Here is a 19,509-nt window from a genome sequence, read left to right on the forward strand (position 1 = left end):
AACTTATATCTGTTTGTTAAATAAGAATTAAACCATTCTAACGCATGGCCACGAATACCAATAAATTCTAATTTTGTAAGTAATAGCTGGTGGTCAACCGTATCAAAGGCTTTCTTTAGATCTAAAAATAAAACTCCACTGACAAGCCCCCTGTCTATATTAAAACACCACTGATTGGTAAGGTCGAGGAGGGCGGTAACTGTTAAATGGAGCGATCTAAAGCTGGATTGACGAGGATCTAATATACTAATTTTTAAGTAAATAGTTGTAGATTTGTTCATAGACTAACTTTTCAAAGACTCTAGATATCGTCGATAAAACAGATATTGGTCTATAATTGTTTGGGTCATTTCTTTCCCCTGCTTTAAATACAGGGAAAACCTTTGCTAGCTTCCAGTCCTCGGGATATTCATTTCGTTTAAGAGAAATGTTAAATAAATCAGTTAAATGTCTATAAATGACTGGAGCAGCCAGCTTAAGGACTTTGTTACTAATTTGATCCAAACCGGTTGCTTTGGCGACATTTAATTGTGTTAGCAGCTTAAAAACTCTTGAAGGTTTGATCTCAGAGAATACAAACGAGGACGGTTCTCGTTTTAAGTAGTATTTTGCATTTGTAGGTGCCGAAGGAAGATTTGTTGCAAGATTTGGACCAATTTGGGTAAAATGGCAATTAAAATGATTTGCGATGTCCTTGGCATTGTTTAAGGTTATATTGGTCGTTGTTGAAATTTCAATAACCTCAGTTACAGCTGATTTTTTACCCATTAAATCATTTAACACCTTCCATGTGGTCTTTGGGTCGTCTTCGTTTTCGTTTAATTTCTGGCGATAGTATTTCGATTTTGCGCACTTTATGGAATAGTTTACTGCGTTTTTCGCCAGCTTGTAGGTGGACCTATCATTTTGTAAGCCAGATATCATGGCTTTTCTTTTTAAAGAGTCCCTGGTAAACATATCCTTCTTGATTTCCGAATTTAACCAAGGGGCTGGCTTATTTCGTACTTTGATAACTCTTTTTGGAGCGTGTTTATTGAGGATACCAATAAAGGTGCTTTTCCAATTTTCCCACGCATCGTTTATTGGAACTGTATTAAAATCAGTTTGTGGCCATTGAGAATTCTTTAGGTCCGTTAGAAATGCGTTACCGTTAAATTTCTTAAAACTTCTATTCTCGAGTATCTAGAACTACGCCTTGGAATACCGATTTTTCGAACTGCAAAAATAAGATTATGATCAGTTATGGCGATAGGATACACACCAGCTTGCACAATACTCTCAGTATTATTCGTAATAAAAAGATCAATTAGAGTAGACGTGCGATTTGTTACTCTAGTGGGTTCAGCTATCACTTGTGTCAATTGGTACGCTTCCATAATATTGATTAGGCGCATTGTGTGCGAGTCCCTGGAGTCTTGTAGAAGATTACAATTTAAATCACCAGTTATGTAAATATCCGAGTAATCCTTATCAGCCTTTTTTAAAAGAGACTCAAAGGTATCAAAATACTCCACAGGCAAATGAGGTGGCCGATACCAACATATTACCAGGAATGGCTTGGTATTTGGTTTCTTGATTTCTAGCGCTAATATTTCTAAAGATTCATTTTCTAAATCCAAGCGCCGTGTATAATTTATGGAACTTCGCACGTAGGCACATACACCACCGCCACTTCGGTTTCTGTCACGTCTGACCAGATTATAACCCGAGAGGTGAATTAAAGGATCTAAGATTGAGTCATCAAGTCTGGTCTCATTTAAGGACAGAATATCAAATGTTTGTTTTTCCATAAATACACTTAATTCGTCAATATGCTTGTAAAGGCTAGCGATGTTGAGGGAACCAATTAAAAAACCCCTTAGTTTATTTAGCTCCCTAAATGAAGACTGGACAGATGTGGCTGAATTTGGAGAAACAGAACCCGGAATTTCAATCTCTCTATCTAGTTGAATTCAATTTCGATTTATATGTTCTCTATAATTACCTGCCAGCTTATATACACCTTGACGATTTAGATGCAGGCCCCCTTTGTTGATGCAGCTGGCATCAATGTTTTCATTTGAGATGAAAGTCCATCCATTTGAACGACAGAAAGACCGGAGGGATTTGTTTACACCTTTCACTTTTTGATTCAGTTCATCTTTTCTGGTAATGAGGCCCGATATTGTCAGTTTCGTAGAGGGAGATTCATGTTCAATAGATCTTGCAAGATCCACGATTTTCTCGCTTAGTTTTTTCGGCTCATCAGTAGACAGATTGTTGGTTCCGATATGTAAAATGATCTCGTCCGGTTTCCGACGTATAAAGGGTTTCACAAAGTCGGACATGTCATCTACAGTACAGCCGCTGAAGGATTTAGAAGAGACGTGTTTCGTTTTTGAAAGCTTCCTTCCTTGTATATGGTGGGTCATTGAGTCTCCAACGATGATTATGGACTTCTTATTTGGCGTACCATTGCCGTTTCTAACCGCCCTGACGTTTCGGCGCCCGTATTAGATAGATAGATAGATCGATCGATAGATAGATAGATAGATAGATAGATAGATAGATAGATAGATAGATAGATAGATAGATAGATAGATAGATAGATAGATAGATAGATAGATAGATAGATAGATAGATAGATAGATAGATAGATAGATAGATAGATAAAGATGGTAAATTTTAAGCTCGGTGATGAGTAATGAACCATCTTTATTATTTACTACACATTGGATGATTTCGACATTGCTGATCCTGGCAGTATGCAGGACGCGTGTCACATATCAACCTAGTAAATGGCCCAGCTCACAACGAGTCTCTCGTAGCTCAGATGGTTAGAGCGCCCAACCGGTATCTGGGAGGCCATGGGTTCGATTCCCGTCAGGGACTCAGATTTTTTCTTTGTCCCACGCTCGTGTCATATTGAACAATTTCTTCACTACTCATCACCGAGCTTAAAATTTACATCTTTATTATTTACTAATTGCAATAGTTTAGCTCCCCAGCTATTTTCGTTGACGCGTATCGGCTACCAAATTTGTGGTCAATGGTATATGAGCTCATATACCATTGCAACAGTCGAAACGCAGGAATTGCAATATACCACTGCTAGTTTTTAAAAAATAGGTAATGTTAACACGCCTTAGATATTCAAGCTGCTCTCTTGTAAAATTATTATTACATAACTATGACTCTGCAGTAGAGCCGAAATATTGTATTAATATTAGTTTTCTTGTAATAAACCAAAACTTGACTTTTACAATATCATTTCTCGGCCTTGCCATCTTTAGTTTGTATCGACATTGTCAGATGGCTTTTGATTTAAGTACAAGTCATAAGTATACGTAACTCAGATACTTTATAGATAATTAATGAGGCTCACAGCATTATAATTATCTATTATAATCATTGACCCTCCTAAAACCCTATTTTTCTCTCTTTGCATTACATCGACGATTTCAGTCGCTTCCGCACTGATGTTTTGGTCCATGGATGTAATCGTCGATATATTGCAGAGAGAGAACAATAGGATGTAAGGTCGAGATGCGTGAAGGCCGACTACCGTCGGCCTTCAAGCCAGTCCCGCGCGCGAAAATTGGGGGGGAGGGGGGCGCGGTCATGGAAGGTTGTGCCTGGTAGCTGAGTCATAGAGCTAACAGCCCTAGGGATCCCAGAGTCCGAGGCATTGAATTGCTAGCTTGCTAGGGGGGGGGGGGGCATAGTCAAGTTTCGGGTCATTTTCACCTGACTTTGCCAGTCAGAGCAATGTCGTGGTATTTTACTCATGATTGTTATGTTTTTGAGCTTTTTTGGTAGCTGGCTGCAGCCCTGAGGCAGCTTCGCTATCATGGGGGGTGATTAGGCACTCCACCTAGCCCCCTGGTCTAGCCAGGGGCCCTCAAGGGGAGCTAGGGTGGCTGTTAGTGAATTTCAGGCCTTTCTTTCAGCCTGCTGGGCACCTTTTGTTGAAAAAAGGCAGAAGTTTAAGTATAAGTATAAGACAAAAAGTATAAGTATAAGTATTAGTATTTATCTATTTTAGTATTTACACAGTACTCTGTTTAAACTAGCTTGTAAGCTAAGTCAGATGTTCCCGTATAAATAAACAAATAAATAAAAAATAAATAAAATAAAAGTATAAGGATAAGGATAAGTATAGTTATGAGTATAGGTACAGGTATAGGTATAGGTATAGGTATAGGTATAGGTATAGGTATAGGTATAAGACTGTCTAAATGTAAGCTTGCCTTTTTTATTTCCGTAATACTAGCCTAGCATTTTAAAGTATTCACTTATGTGTAATTATTAATATAAACAATACTGGTTATCACAATTCTGCGGTGCCATGCAATGACAATCTCGATAATTAATAGCAATAAAAATACTAAACAAATTTGCGATGTAATAATTATATCAAACACGAGAGACAGTGTTTCATCGGGATATCCAAATACTGAGAAGAGAGTTGAAAATACGACGCGTAGCGGAGTATTTCTGACGAAATTCGAGGTGTTTGGATAGCTGATGAACCACTCTCTCGAGTTTTTGATATATCTTCTCAATCGAAACAATCACCACGGAAAAAAACGGAGAAACAAAATCGTTAAAATCCATGCCAATTAAGACTGGGTATCCAAACCTCCTTCACGGTTATGATTTTCTTTGATTTAACTTGATGTATTATCAATGAGTTTGAGAACATTTTATGAAATATACTGTAAACTGCAATGTAGTTTTTATCTTGTTTATTCAATTAGTGTACATGTCAGAGAGAGGAAACCATTAACAGGCCGACAAAGTGACCTGAGTGACAGACAGACCAACAAAAAAAGACACACAGGCAGACATGCAATGAACGAACATGAAACATGTAAACAAACAGACAGATGGAAGTCGGACAGACAAACAAAAACCTAACAGACCATCAAACCACTGTGAAGGATCAAGATCCTTTTAAGCTTAAGTGATTGCAGTAGCCTTGAAAAGACTTAGATCTTAGGCCTTCGTATCCGTGATAAGAAACGTTATCCTGCAAGCTAACCGCACGCTTAAGATAAACAAGGTCACGGTTCAAGAAATCCACTGATCTGATACATTTTATAGACTAAAAAATTAAATTATAGACTATAGCATTCTTTTAAAGGCTATAAAGGATCTTAACACAAATATGAGTCGAGATTATTATTTTAGATTATTAATGGCGGAAACGGCGATGGAAAGCGTGAATTTCTCCGTTAAACAGACTCAAGGCTCATTTAGCGGCCAGCGGGAGTCGTGTTTAGCCTATCACTGTCATAATTTATAACAGTTTTTTTATAATTTGTCTACAGTCAACTCTCCTAACGGACACCTCTATAAGAAGGACACTTCCATAAGACAGACACCTGGTGTTGCTCTCTGCAGTTTTTCAGTCATTTTACTGCAGACATAAACTCCCTATAAGACGCGCGGACACCTCTCTAAGACGGACAACGGACACTTTGAAACCATCAGCGGACACGAGAGAAGAAAAGCGCACAAACTGCTCGTCAAGATTTCCGGCAAAAACCAAAATTTATTGTTCCTTCCACGGTAAATACATATTCTCTCAAAAACTGCTGTTTTGTCACGGTAACTGTGAATGAAGTGGCTTATCTTGATGCTCACATTCCTATTGAAATTCAGCAGGTTCGCCTTCAAAACATCATTCCGTCCTACTGGATGTTTTCTGAGAATTATACGATGAGATTCCGAGAATTTATTTGCGAGCTTGCCGCCGCCATAATTATTGGATCTGCTACATATACAAGTGCTTGTTTTTCGAAAGAGGACAAAATGCTCAACCTACACTCTTCTTTCAACTTAAATTTGTTCCTTTGTATCTAGACAAATAGCGTCAATTCGTGAGATAACTAAAAATAAAAGTGAAGAAACCTTGAGGGAAATCACAAACGTGAAAACATTCTCTTGCCGTCGAAAACTTTGGTTGTAAACCTCAAACGCGACCTCGGAGCCTAGTCACGTGATTTCTAGAGGTTTGTGGTTTGACTTTTATAGCCGAAAACCTAAAGCTATGTCTCTATTATTGGTAAGCGACTTTAAACAGACTTAAAACAGACGTATAGCCTTGTGCGTACCCCTCGGAATTACTGCTGTAACGTTACCTCGACTCTCTAGAAGTCGGACACCTCTCTAAGACGGACAGTTGGGGCCGGTCCCGACGGTGTCCGTCTTCGAGAGAGTTGACTTTATATTTTATGGAAATGATAGATTTAACTCCATTTTTTGCCGGCATCAGTACGCATGTGTTCGATTGATCACTCCCGCCGAGAGCCTTTTCAAAACTCGATGAATAGAGCTTAGTTGGTTGCTTGCTTGAGCAAATTTGAATTGAGTTTGCAAATACCTGGATAAAACTGCCAATCAGCATAAGAACATTGTGACAAAACATTACAGAGTTGTACGAAAAACAACATCTGGTTTGACTGTAACTATTTATAAGTCAAAACCAGAAGTCAATATCTGCAGCCGTACGTGCTTTACAGTGCTTAACTTTCGCATGTTCTGTTGTTGCTGAGTTTTTCTTCAGTTCTCTTACAGGTTCGTTGTTTCGACTTAGTAATTAATGTTAAAAATACCATCGCGTTTTCTTGTTTACTCAGAGCTTCGTCCCACCCTATTTTTTTTAAAAATAGTTTCAATAATTCGCGCGGCTACACTAGATCGCGATCAACTGGGGTGGATATAGAGGGAGGGTGTAGCGGGTGCGCACCACCCCCACCCCTGCCAAAATGAAGGAAAAAACGATGTGGCTTAATGGTGCACCCCCTCCTAAGAAAAATCCTGGTCTTTTTAATATCTATTAATTATATTTGTGGGCTTTTTAATCTCTTTTTAGTCATATGTACATTATTGTAAATAGCTAGTTTTTATAACTCTTATATTCTTAGTATTTTTATTTTTTATTTTTTTTTTCTATATATATTTGTAAGGCGCATTTGGTCATATTTACATGTTAATTTGCGCCATAGAAATCTTAAATATTATTATTATTATTATTATTACTCTTCTTAAAAGTGAGCTATTCGTAATTTGTATTCAGTTGGTCACGAATCTTACGGCATCCATGAAAACTGGTTAAGAAAAAACCCCTCAGCTAATTAAGAAGTGCTGACCTATCTCGGACCTTTTGACCACTGAGGTACAAGAGACTCATAGCTAAAGGAATAATTAACGGGTTTCATGGTTCCCTTGTTTACTCAGAGCTTCGTCCCACCCTATGTTTTTTTCAAAATAGTTCCAATAATTCGCCCGGCTAATCTAGATCGCAATCTACTGGGGTGGATCTAGGGGAGGGTGTAGGGGGTGCGCACCACCCCCACCCCAGCCCCCCCCCCCCCCCCCCTCCCCACCGAAATAAAAAACGGCGTGGTTAATGGTGCATTCCCTCCTAAGAAAAATCCCGGATCTGCCCCTGTCTAGGTCATTACTCATCTTCAAAGTGAGCTATTCCAAATCGATCGATAAATAAAGATCCCTCGGAGCGCGCGCTTTTCTTTTATGTCATGTGTAACTGCAGGAAAGTATTAAATACACTGAACCTTGGACTATACAGTTTTAATTGACATTCAATCTGTGTTTAATACATCTGCCACTGTGGGGCTCTCGTTTCTATAAATTCTGATAACGAGTTTGAACTACTTAGTTTTTATTGATATTCGTCCACCGCGGGGGTTTCAGTTTCTATAAATTTTGAAATCGTTTTTACAGCCATACCAAAACTACGATACCTTGAAGAACTAATATCAACAGTTAATTTTATTTTTTTTTTAATTTGTAAATCAAGCTCAATAAAATGTTTCTTTTGTAATCAACGTTTAGTTCGAAATGAATTGATTTGTTTTTAACAATTTAAATCAAAGCAAAGAGTGTAGCTATAAACTATATTGTAAAAAAAAAGGAATATAAAATAACATGGCTTAAACCATCCATTTCTACTGAGCGGTGGCTGTTTCAAAGTTAAATTTCTGAATAATTCTTTCAACGCAAATGTTACGTTTATCCACGAAATATTCAATAAAAATCAAAGTGCTATTAGCTCCAGCTTTTGCAAAGTTTTCTCTTTGCCATTAAGGTAAATAATGTCATTGTCTAACGAACCCTCCACGATAGGCTACAAGAGCACATTGTCCCGTTAATAGTGCTTACATTGTTTTTGCCCGCTATTCAAAACGCACATTAGCATCTTCATTCTTGGCAGAAAATGACACAGATGCTGGTTTTGGCGTATTCGGTTTTGGTGCTGGCCGTGGTTTTGGGGCTACTTGTGGCTTTGGGGCTAGTCGTGGTTTTGGAGCTGTCTGTGGCTTTGAAGGAGAAGAATTTGGTCCAGCAGCAAGTAATTCATCTACAGGGGAACTGTGTAGTGCTGTTTCGGAAGGAGACGCACTCTGCTTTTCCATTTTGTTTTGAAGCTTTTCGAGCTCGGTCCTGGTCTGCTTAGCAGTAAGCCGATGTTGTGGCTCTTTGTCCCAACACGTCTGCATGACAAGTTGCCACATCCCCCAAGGTTGGCGTGTGCCTCTAATGTGGCTTGGGCGAAGTCCCTCTCTTATATCATTCAGAAGCTTGAAATGAGATCGACTAGTCAGTTCGTTTTGGAATGCTGTCTTGGCATACCACATCTCCCAAAGTATCATGCCAAAACTGTACATGTCAGCCTTGCTGTTGTAAATTCGACCATCCATTACTTCGGGAGCCAGGTAAAGCAGGGTGCCGCACATTGTACCGGATATGTCTCTTTCGTGTTTGGCCACGCCAATATCGGTTAGTTTCACTTTGTTGTCAACTGTCAACTTAACAAAAACAAAGCAACATAGAAGTTTGTATGGTTTTCGTATGCAAAGTGGCACTTAGTATGACTATAAATTCACCCGTCGCAGTTGATACTATCATTGCTAGCGTAAGAAATTCTCATAAAAGGATTTTATCGTAAAAATTTCGAAAAACCAAGACAGAATTAAAGCTTAAAAAAGGCAATATAGAGGAATAAAAAGGTAATAAAGTAAAATTTAAGCTTGAGACCCACTTAATAAAAAAGAAACTGTATTCAGTTGGTCACGAATCTTTCTGTATGGGACTCTGGTTAAGGAAAAATCTCTCAGGTACTGTAGGAGTGCTGACGTTTTCGGACCTTTTGACCGCTGAGGAACAGAAGACTCGGCAAGATAAATCATTAACGGGTTTATGGTACGTGGCACAAGTTCTGTACTCCCGTGATTGGGATAAACAGAATACGTCATCACCACCACCACAGGTACCACAACCACAGTCATCCTCGTTATCATCATAAGTGGGAAACTTAAACAACTCTGAGTATGCGCTCTTTGACCTTTCTGGTCTATTTTTACTTTTTAGAAACATGAAAACATAAGGGTTTACTTCCCGATCTAAGAATAACATAAATCAAAAACTTTTTACTCACCAATAAATTGTCCAATTTCAGGTCCCGGTGAACAAATTCATGTTCATGAACATAGCGTAACGCATCTAGAATTTGCAGAACCCAGAGCAGAACATTCTTTCTCACTGTTACGTCTTCTGAGCGGGCTGGAGCATTCTCTGGATGGGACATGATACGTGTTTTAAGGGAGCACTCACAGAGCTCTAAGATGACCATCACTTTAGTTCCACACTGTGATTTTTGAAGTTTTGTTCCAAAGAACTTTACAATGTTTGGATGACGTAATTCTCTGAAAAATATTAATAAATGAGATAAAAAAACATCGAACCTTCAAATAATCTTAGGAGTAATAATATCTTGTTCAGCAAGTAGTAATTTATACTATTTTAAAGCGACCTACTACGTTTAAAAAATTCAGACTATTTGATTAGGTAAGTTACGTCCATTGGCCACAACAGAGGAGAGTGTATGCCCTAGAAATGAAAAGGTACAAACCTTACCCGTGTACATTAGCCCGCGAGCAGGCTCCCGATTTGATCGGCGAGCGAAGCGAGCCGAGAAGGGACCGGATAGCCTGTTCACAGGCTAGTGTACATGGACCACTAGCTCCCGTTTTTTGCATATTTAATTCACTCTTTTGCATATAAAATGCAATGCACTTTTGTTAAGAAGGGAAAGTTACCTAAGGGAATATAGGTTGGTTGCATTGGTCATATGGAAGCTAGTTGCATAACCAGCCACGTGATTTTAATGTTTTATTTTTTGCATTGGTTCTGACTATTTATTATGCATGTGACTTTGAAATCCTTCATTTTTATTTGGGTTGGTTTGCCTCAGGTTATGAATAATAAACATAATTGGGTATTTAATTATAAATAAGTAATACTTTTTTCGGCTACGCAAATTAGGGGAGGGCGGGAATGGCCTCATTCATGAAATGGTCATGGTCCAACAGTGAGGGTTCAGTGGTCCATAGAGCCTGTCAAAAAGGGAGTGCGCTAACCCAGGTTCCATGTTTTGTACATTATTCAATGGAAAAGCCTCTAGTTACAGGTCGTCTATTAGCATTCTGTGTGAAAAAACATTCTGTGCGAAATATTTTGGTCTACCACAATAGAAAAATAGTTTTTCAAAAAAGACTGATCGGGAAAATTAACATATAAAAAACAAACCTTAGAGCTATTTCCTTGTCAATAAAATGCCACACGTTGTTTCGTTTAAGAGGATTGCTGTACACCTTTAGTGCCACCTTAATTTCTGGTTCTCCTTTTCGAGAAAGAACACCGCAATACACGGTCGAGAAGGTTCCTCTTCCAATGACTGATTTCTCTTCCTCGATCCATTTTAACTCCCCGCCTGAGAAATCTGATTTCCTTATTTCTTTGACGTTGAACACTGTGATGTCTCGTTTTAACTCCTCCAAGCGCGTGCTCACTGGTTCGTAAATCCTTTGAATCTCGAACTTGCTTCTAGACTCGGTGAGCAGCTGATGATACAACTTCTTATCTCCTTCTCTCAGTCGTGGTATCTTAGCTTTGATCTGAATCAGGAACTTGACGGCATCTTCTAACTGTCCGCTTATAAACGGAAGCAGCCTATCCTCACTGGCAATGATTTTAAGGCATTTCTTAGATCTCTTTTCCATATAGGAGAATGGGCCTTTCTTGTACCTCTCAAGCTTCTTTTTGTATTGAAACTTCTGTTTGACTTTCTGCGTAAGAGAACCAAGAAATGGTGCACCAACTACCACCGAGGCCAAACCTTGACGGAACAATACTGGAGTAGTGACATCTATGGACTTTTTGGGCAGGTTTTTACGAGACATTGCTGGTTTGGGAGGCTCACGAGAAGGACTTTCGTGATCTACTTCTCCAAAAATAGCATCTTCTTCGACCTTACGGATTTCCTCTTCCATGATGTCGTACTTTTCAGTAAAATATTTAATCAGCGCAACCTGGGCCTTTGCAAAATGGTGCTCTTCATCTTCCCATTCCTGCACGTACTGCTGGGCTCTTTCGGAAATGCACTTTAATACTTCACTTTTAGTTTCCTCCCATGTCGCTCTAGGATCAGGCACTTTGCACGAAGACCAGTTGCAGAATCTGTTAGAGGTTTCTTCAGCTTTGAAATAGATTACAAGATTTCCAATAATCTCTTTTATCACCTTCAACTGATATTCACTAAGTTCGACAAAAATGCGATCCTGCGAACTTTCCAATTCTACCATTCTTTCCGTGACTCTTTTCATTCTCTTCGCTATGTCCTGGCGTGACATGTCCGTTGATTTCAGCAATGTCCTGACTTGAATGGAGGCACGAGACAGGACATCTTCGAGCCATCTGTATAAATTAAAAAATAAATAAATATATTAATTAATAATGGTTTGCGGTTGAAATGGCCTGCTTTAAAAAAGAGAGGTGTATTCTATGAATTTGCCTAGCAGTTTTTAATTGCATTGGGTGTTAGTTGATGACTTTTTACGTTCATTGCTGTCTGATGACGAGTTCACTTCATTGACACTGACAGCTTTTTGTCCAGACAAAGGAAATTGTTCAATGTTCATCCGGTTGCCAACCTAGCTACATTGTATGTTCATTCTGTCTGAAGCCTTCAACATTATATCTCTTACCCCTAATTCAGCATATTTCGAGCAGGTGTTAATTTTCCCCGTAAAAGCCACTGAACTTTAATAAAAACATACTGGTATTGTTTTCTTATGGACTGAGGATGGCGCCAATTATTTTCTACTTTTTGTGGGATCTTTAAACAATATCGTCATGCGAAATATCATCCTCTTTTCGTCGTGTATGATTTAGAAATAATTGAGCCTATTTTTAGCTATTTGTCTCCTTACCTGGAATAAATTTGCAGACTAGTCTGCATGGAAGAAATCACAAGATTGTTTATTCCACTTAACAGCTGATCAAAGTCTTCAGTTATGACACCATACGTCTGTGCGTGCTGCGCTCTTTGGCACGACAAGTAGATGATCTGCTTCTCTTGATCCAGGTCTCCCAACTTCTTGGTGAGTTTCTGAATTTGTGTCCTCTTCACTTCCTCGACATTTTCAGCAGGAATTTGATCCCACATGTTGCAAACGAATAATGCACAAGACGTGAATAACTTAACGTCCATGTTTGCTTTCTCCTTCAGCGTTGTAGCATGGTTAAGTAACATACCAAGCTGTTTTGGGCACAAAATATGAAAATAATTAGGACGACCCTTTGGAAGTCTCTGGGGGTCCAAACCAATACAGCAGAACCTCTATACAGCGGCCTCCCTGGGGCAGTATTGAATGGTTATTGCAAAGACCAAAACACCGTTCCAGGGAGTTTTCAAAAAAAGTAAGGTGTACGGCTCGGTGCACGGTCGGGACGAAACATCCTAGTCGTAGTAACAATGAATGGCCATTATAAGGCCATTATACAATCGTTGCTTGATATAGTGAAGGTTCGTCGAAAGACATGTTTTCCTATGTTCTAGGGAATGTAGAAATGGGGTAAGGGACTGAAAGGGGACCATTAATATGAAAAAAATTAATACAAGCTGATGAAACTAAGCTATTCGAGTCGTTTATTTATCATTTTACTTTATAAAAGTTAATATATTTTCTTTCTTGAAAGCCAAGTAAATCTCGCCATTCATATTTCCTCAGTACTAGCCCTACATTTTGAATTGTGTTGTTAACGGATAATGTCTATCACACAGGGTCCCAAACAACACAAAGGGCTTTCGGGCTCCAGCGCTCCAGCCACCAAAAAGCAGGGCCCCATGCCTGAGGCACCCGAGAGTTTGTTCAAGGGTTCCAGGCTCCGATATACTTTTCTGCTTTATATTGCAAAATCAAATCACAATTTCTTTTGCAAAGGTGCCTTGCAATGAATATTGCCGGGTATTGTACAATATACAAGACAAAAATTACCAACGAAAAGAAAACATTATCAGACAGACAGACAACACGTGAATGAGGACATAAACCTTATACACATAATAACTGGCTACAAGTCACAGCTTAGCTTGATTAATTTAGTTCCGTATAATGTCAATGCATATTAAAGACAAGTGCACAAATTGGCTCCTTACCCTGTCTTCCTGAATTCCTCCAGCGTTGGAACTTTTGATCACATAGATGAAGCAAAAGGCCTGTGGTAGATAGCTAAGGACAAATTCATTCATGGCTTCGCTTTCTCCCACTCCAGGACTGTCAACAATCATGACACCTTCCTACAACAATGTAGAAACACCTTTTCGTCAAGATTGTGGTAAAGTTTAGCTGTATTTTCTTGCATAACCCCCATACGAGAGAAGAATGAACACTTACAGCAAAATATCTTAAATCGATTTTTTTTAGATATGTGGGCCTTCAAAACCGCATCTATGATACCGGTTAAAGGGGGGACTAAAAAGGAAGTAGGTGGGTATGAGAAAGATTACCCGACGAAACTTGCATCTACTCGGTGTCTGATGACGTTTCAGTTTACCCAAAATCGTAGCCTCATTTGAATCAGGAGATCATATCGTCTAAATTAAGTCTCCTTGATTCAGATTTGCTTACTATACACACATAATTGAATGTTCAAGGTCACGATAAGCTCTAGATGGAATAATAGATAAAATATAATTAACTTAGTTAAAAAAAAAAAACAGACAAGTATTCTGCTGGGAAGTATACCTGCGCATATCAGCTTGCAATGGTGTTAAAAGATTGCGTGTTTTTATGTTCCCAATAGCCATACGGGCTGAGGCCGTATAGCCTGGTGGGGAGGAGCTTGACAGACAGTTCCTGAACCTCCAGGTTGGGAGTTTGGTCTATAGGGCCGCCGGCCGGCCACCCATTCCGTAAAACTCCAAATGCTTAAAAAATTCCCTGAGAAGCCTTATGCCCCACTTGGTACGCACAGGCCAACTTTAGTATTCTGTTAGGAACAGGACAAACATAATGCGTTTTTGGAATTGTTTTGCTACAAAGCCAGAAAAAAATTTTCTGAATGGGGCTCAATAACGGACCTCTGGCAAACTGTTAACCACAACTGCATAACATACAGTTAAAATTTAGCTGACAAGTGATCTAAATTTATTAACAAATGTCTGGCAATACATGTATTAACAAAATACATCAAAACAACAACACACAGTGACTCCGAAATTTGATGTTACCTTGAACAAACGATGTGGCCAAAACAGCTCTATCCTCTTGTATGACGTTCTTTGTATTGATTTTTTTTATTCGGAGAGGGGGGATGTTACGTTACTGTTGCATTACTCGCGTTATGATTACATCATCTGATCTTGAGTTCCCGGATGAACTCGTGCTCTGGTAATTCCTGGAGAATAAAATAGTCAACATGGCCGCCGGCGTGTCCTGATTCATTCATCGACAGAACCGAGCATAACATATGGAGATCCTTTCTCTCGTTCATCTTTTAAGTGAACAAATTCTTCTATCTCCTCTTTGTAGCTCGCCGAAGAATGACCAAGTTCCTGGTAGAAAGGTTCACGACTCTCTCCGCTTCCATCTTTAAAGTGTACCCCAATTGCAGGCTTCTCACCATATTTCAATTCGCATATCGTCGATGTTGTGCTAAGAATGGAATATGGCAAGAGATCCTCTCCGAGAATTAGGTTGATGATGCTGCTTTTACCAGCACTGGTTTCACCTGTTTGCCAAAAATTATTTGCCTCAGTGAACTGTTATGACGTTAGCAGTAAACCAAAAAATGGAATTTAATTTATGGGAGCAACATATATTTAGATCAAATAAGAAAGGGTAATACAAAAAGCTATAGCTCAGTTTTCTAGAATCGAGTGAGATGAAAGTCCATGCGTCTTACAGTATGCCAATACCTACCTGAACAGTATTAAATAGGGAAAGTTTCATTCGTTAGTGTTATATACGTATGAACGTGACCAACAAAAGCTCGAAAACAGCTTTGAGACTAATATGGCAGTAACATCGATTAAAAGTAAAATACACACCTGCAACCAGAACTACATATTGATCCCTCGGTTTTATATTTTTCAGATTTTCTTCTAGAGTTGTCTTAAAATCTCCCAAGCTTTCCTGAAGGTTTTGCACGATGAAGTCTTTGTCCAACTGCTGAAAGAACTCCGCTGTCTCTTCAATAGAGGATATTACATGGTTGCGCGGAGATATGAAATTTATCTTCGAGTGTTCATTGAACACTGTTTATTATATAAACCTACTAATTACGATGTTTTTGACGATTATCCGAAGATTGCCGACCATTTTCCGAAGATTTTCGAAGATTTGCAAAATGTTGTCCGAAGGTCGTACGAATGTTTCCGAACATTTTCCGAACTTTTCCGAAAATTGCCGAAGATTGCCGAGGAAGATCCGAAGATGTTTCGACTTAATATCGATTTACTTTGGCTCATTCAGCATTGAAACAGGGCAAACTTGTCAGAAAATGTTTCGAAATCGATATCTTCACATGTGAAAGATATGATATCTTTCACATGTGAAGATATGATTTTTCTCAGCGAGAGAAATCCTGGTTATTCACACTAGTTTATATAATAATAAAGTTTACACAACATTCCACGTTTGTATGCATCTGTCTTGCAAGATTCTGAAAAAACTTGAAAGGTCTAGTGAAAAAATAAAATTAATGAAATAATTAAGATTGATTTATAAAAGGCAGGGCCTGTTAATTCAGATTTTGATAATGTTAATCAGTGAATGGTTGGCCATCCTTTGAACAGCCGAGGACAGAATAATGAGATTCACGTACACGAAGTCAATGATGAAATTGATTCGAGCTTTTTAATGATGTTTATTATAAGACAGTTTAGATAACGTTAACGAGACCTTTGTGTAAAACTTTTACACACATTAACATGATACTTAATTCGATACTTAGGTCAAACTATAGCAACAATACAGGTGATGTGGACCTATAGTACTGACCTAAACTAGTTATGATATGCAAATTTAGACGTGAGTCTATATATCGCCTATATATCGCCTTGCGTTCGATTGACCGAACTAGTTATACAGGAAAAAATATTACGCGAAAAGAGATCAAGTTAACAAGAAATCACCAAAATACTCCTGGAAAGTTAGAAAGGACCTATACAAAATATAAACGAAAGGGGCAGTATATTTGACGAGTTCTATTAGAAAAAAAAGTAATAAGGCGTTCCTTGGTTAAATAATTCAAAAGTATAAGCTTTCGGCAGCCAGTCTTCCTGTCTCCCGAGTTTCGAATAAAATTTGTATTTTACAATTGTTTACAGCTTGGGCCGAGGCTTGCAACATCGTTCAGCTTTACTGACGTAGTGACGCTCCTTACAAGCGCGTGACACATGTACAGCGCACGGAATCTATTCTCGAGAATTCATAAAACAAACTAGTGAATTAAAATCAGTTTCAAATACATCTCAAATTCTTTACAAAATACAATATCGGTCTATCGCATATATAAAACGCACGGAATACAGTTGTGTAGCAAAGCAGATTTTAGTTTTTCGTTTAAAATGTAACGTGCGTGATTTTGGCCATGGGTCGACACTCTGTTTCAGACGGTATTACTGAAACAATAACAAAGGTCATTGACAGCATATATTTTATTCAATATCTGTCCAATGCTTATAGCTAAAAAAACGAAACCTATAGCTATAAACAAGAAAATTCACTTGATCAGAACTTTGATAGATTTTTCTGAATGTTTTTTTTTTCAGACATGGCCCACATATTTCACACAATATGCTGCCAATTTGCTTATCTCTGATTTCATTCGACCTCGATTAAGTAATGTGTTTCTTTATGCAAATGTTTCTCAAGTTTAATCACGTTTATTCGAACAAAATTAGCATATAAAAGTATGCCTATCGTGTATGTTGCTTTGTATTCATCTTTATTTCCTCATTGAAACGACCCAGTGATTCTGTCCTAAACAGAAATCAAAATACATGTACACTGGCGAATTTATACTTACTTCTCCAACTTTACGTTTGGATGATCCCTCTAGATCTTTTAAATATTCACGACATTTGGCTTTCATACCATCCACTCCTTTAATTCCTCTTGTACTAAGACCAAATGATTTCATTATTTCCTAGAGATCGTCCATCTCTTCGATATCATCTATCGTAGTCGGCATATTTCCTCTTCTTGTGACAGGAAGAGAGAAACTGCTGCAACTACCCTGAATACCATGTACTTCAATTTAGTCTGTGTACTGATTATTATTCTTATTGTTATAAGCGTAGGGCGTTAACATGGGACGGAGGGGTCTCTCTGCCTTTCAAAGAAACACAGTGGAGAGGGGTTAGTTTATTTTGAGGTCATGTTACTTTTGCAACATAAAAACTCTTGCATGGATTACTCCGTAGACGTCAATTTTTTTAGCCTGTTTAGCCGCAGAGCAATATGATTAATCGGTAAATTGCAGTTATTGGCTGCGGTCACATCTACGACGTAACTAAAGTTTAACTATAGTTAGTCTCAAGTTACGTGACGTCATACCTAACTATAGTTAGTGCTTTCTGTCGTCTTTGCGGTCACACCAATGCAGTTAACTATAGTTAGTTCTGATTAGGTTGTGAATAATTTGGTATTTAAATTAGTTCATGACAGCCCTTATTTTTGATCTGTGTCCAGTTGTTCCTCTATTTTTTTTCTATTTTTGCACGGCATTTCGGCGTTGAAGAACATAAAATGAAGTAAGGATGCTAGAAACCGAAGAATTCAAGCTTTACTTCTGCTAACATTGATGATATGTAATTTCTTGGCATGTTGTTTTTCTTGTTTTCCTGCCCTTGACGCTTTGTTTTGCATATTTATGTTCATCTCGCACGTGCGAAAAGAATTGTCGCATTCTGATTGGCTTTTCGTTTGTAAACTTAAGACTAACCCATGAACCTTGCTTGGGTATAACTATAGTTAGTGTGTATTGTTTTGGATCAGCGAGGCGTAATTTTCTAACTATAGTTAGGGCGAACAGAGTAGCGGTCACATTACCGAAATAGCTAACTATAGTTAACGCCGTCCTAACTATAGTTAGCAGTCTAGATGTGACCGCAGCCATTATCTCTCAGCCACATTGATCATAAGTGAAATTTACGGTGTCCCCGATGACTATTAAAGGAAAAATTACGTAGCCCTCTTTCCTCTCTTCTTTCAGGTCTGTCAGGACGTTGCTGAACACATCCGGTTTATGCTTGAAATACTAATCGGTTTTCAAAACACGAGCTGGATTCCTCTCATTTGTGAGTAGTATTGAACAAAGGGCACGTTGAAGTATTTATTAAAAGCACACAATTGTCAATTATTTCTGTCTGTCGACACCTCGCAGCTGAGCAATGCAATTCTGGGGAATTTGTTGAATAACAAGAGACGATGCATTAATGACCCCAGTCCAGTACTCCAAAAATACAAATAACATACCCCCCGTATCGTTTTTCTCAGAATCACTGATGCAGCTAATGTCATGCCCTTTGCACACAAGAACGACGCTGAAATTCAAGATCTGTAGCTTCAAGGGGCCATGATTTACGTTCGTTGAAAGAGCTTCTCTCTGAGTTGCAATGTAGCAATTCACTTTTGTTTCCGCTACGTATGCTATGATCTCAGGTCAAGTTAGTTTAAACTAGTAAAATGGCTTCTGGTAAAACGAAAAACATCGAGGAAATCGACGAACTTTCGGAAATGTTTCAAGCAATGGCGGCGCTTGGTATTTCGTGTAAAGGATTACAAACATTGGATCAGATGAAAGATCGAGTAAAAACTGAATTAAACCAGTCACAAAATAAGCCCAGCTGGACGGCAGGTCAGGTAAGACAGTTTTAAACTGCTAAACAGGAAGTGTTTCCTAGGAACTGTGTTTCGCAATGTCCTTAATGCATGAATAATGATTTAAGAACGCAGCAAAAGCGTTTAGCAGCGGACACAATAACATCGAACGTACATGATGTATTAAGAATTATTTGCGTTTTTACACAACTTTAAATGTGTAACGCCTTTTGCCATTTACTTCGCGTTAATTATTTCGAATTTCATGATGAAGCTTTTAAATGTGGCAAGGGCATACTAATCATTTGTTACCGATATAATAATAATACCA

The 19,509-nt window shown here is 38.5% G+C and overlaps 4 protein-coding genes across 4 annotated transcripts in view; 1 reads left to right on the forward strand and 3 right to left on the reverse strand.

The window, feature by feature from the left end:
* Window positions 1–17,586, reverse strand: part of LOC144664110 (dynamin-like protein 2) — a 125,151-nt gene extending 107,565 nt beyond the window's left edge. Inside the window, exon 1 of the mRNA XM_078525239.1 lies at window positions 17,383–17,586. Within this exon, the coding sequence (XP_078381365.1) occupies window positions 17,383–17,496 (114 nt within the window). The 5' untranslated portion in view covers window positions 17,497–17,586. The remainder of the gene's footprint in view (window positions 1–17,382) is intronic.
* On the reverse strand, window positions 7,690–13,651 carry LOC144663395 (uncharacterized). Its single transcript, XM_078524322.1, has 5 exons — window positions 13,508–13,651; window positions 12,279–12,607; window positions 10,597–11,763; window positions 9,446–9,713; window positions 7,690–8,816 (listed from the first exon to the last, which is right to left on the reverse strand). The coding sequence occupies exons 1-5, from the start codon at window positions 13,637–13,639 to the stop codon at window positions 8,184–8,186; spliced, it is 2,529 nt and encodes an 842-aa protein (XP_078380448.1). The 5' UTR covers window positions 13,640–13,651; the 3' UTR covers window positions 7,690–8,183.
* Window positions 14,792–16,703, reverse strand: LOC144662981 (bacterial dynamin-like protein). The gene is made up of 3 exons (XM_078523907.1): window positions 16,670–16,703; window positions 15,401–15,607; window positions 14,792–15,081 (listed from the first exon to the last, which is right to left on the reverse strand). Exons 1-3 carry the CDS (start codon window positions 16,701–16,703, stop codon window positions 14,792–14,794), a joined length of 531 nt encoding a protein of 176 aa, XP_078380033.1.
* A 1,288-nt stretch (window positions 17,587–18,874) lies between the features above and the next one.
* The window catches only part of LOC144663387 (uncharacterized), a 38,814-nt gene continuing 38,179 nt past the window's right edge, over window positions 18,875–19,509 (forward strand). Inside the window, exon 1 of the mRNA XM_078524309.1 lies at window positions 18,875–19,220. Within this exon, the coding sequence (XP_078380435.1) occupies window positions 19,044–19,220 (177 nt within the window). The 5' untranslated portion in view covers window positions 18,875–19,043. The remainder of the gene's footprint in view (window positions 19,221–19,509) is intronic.

This window comes from Oculina patagonica, chromosome 8, assembly GCF_052425735.1.
Source record: "Oculina patagonica isolate OP01 chromosome 8, crgOcupat, whole genome shotgun sequence".
Classification (NCBI taxonomy): domain Eukaryota; kingdom Metazoa; phylum Cnidaria; class Anthozoa; order Scleractinia; family Oculinidae; genus Oculina; species Oculina patagonica.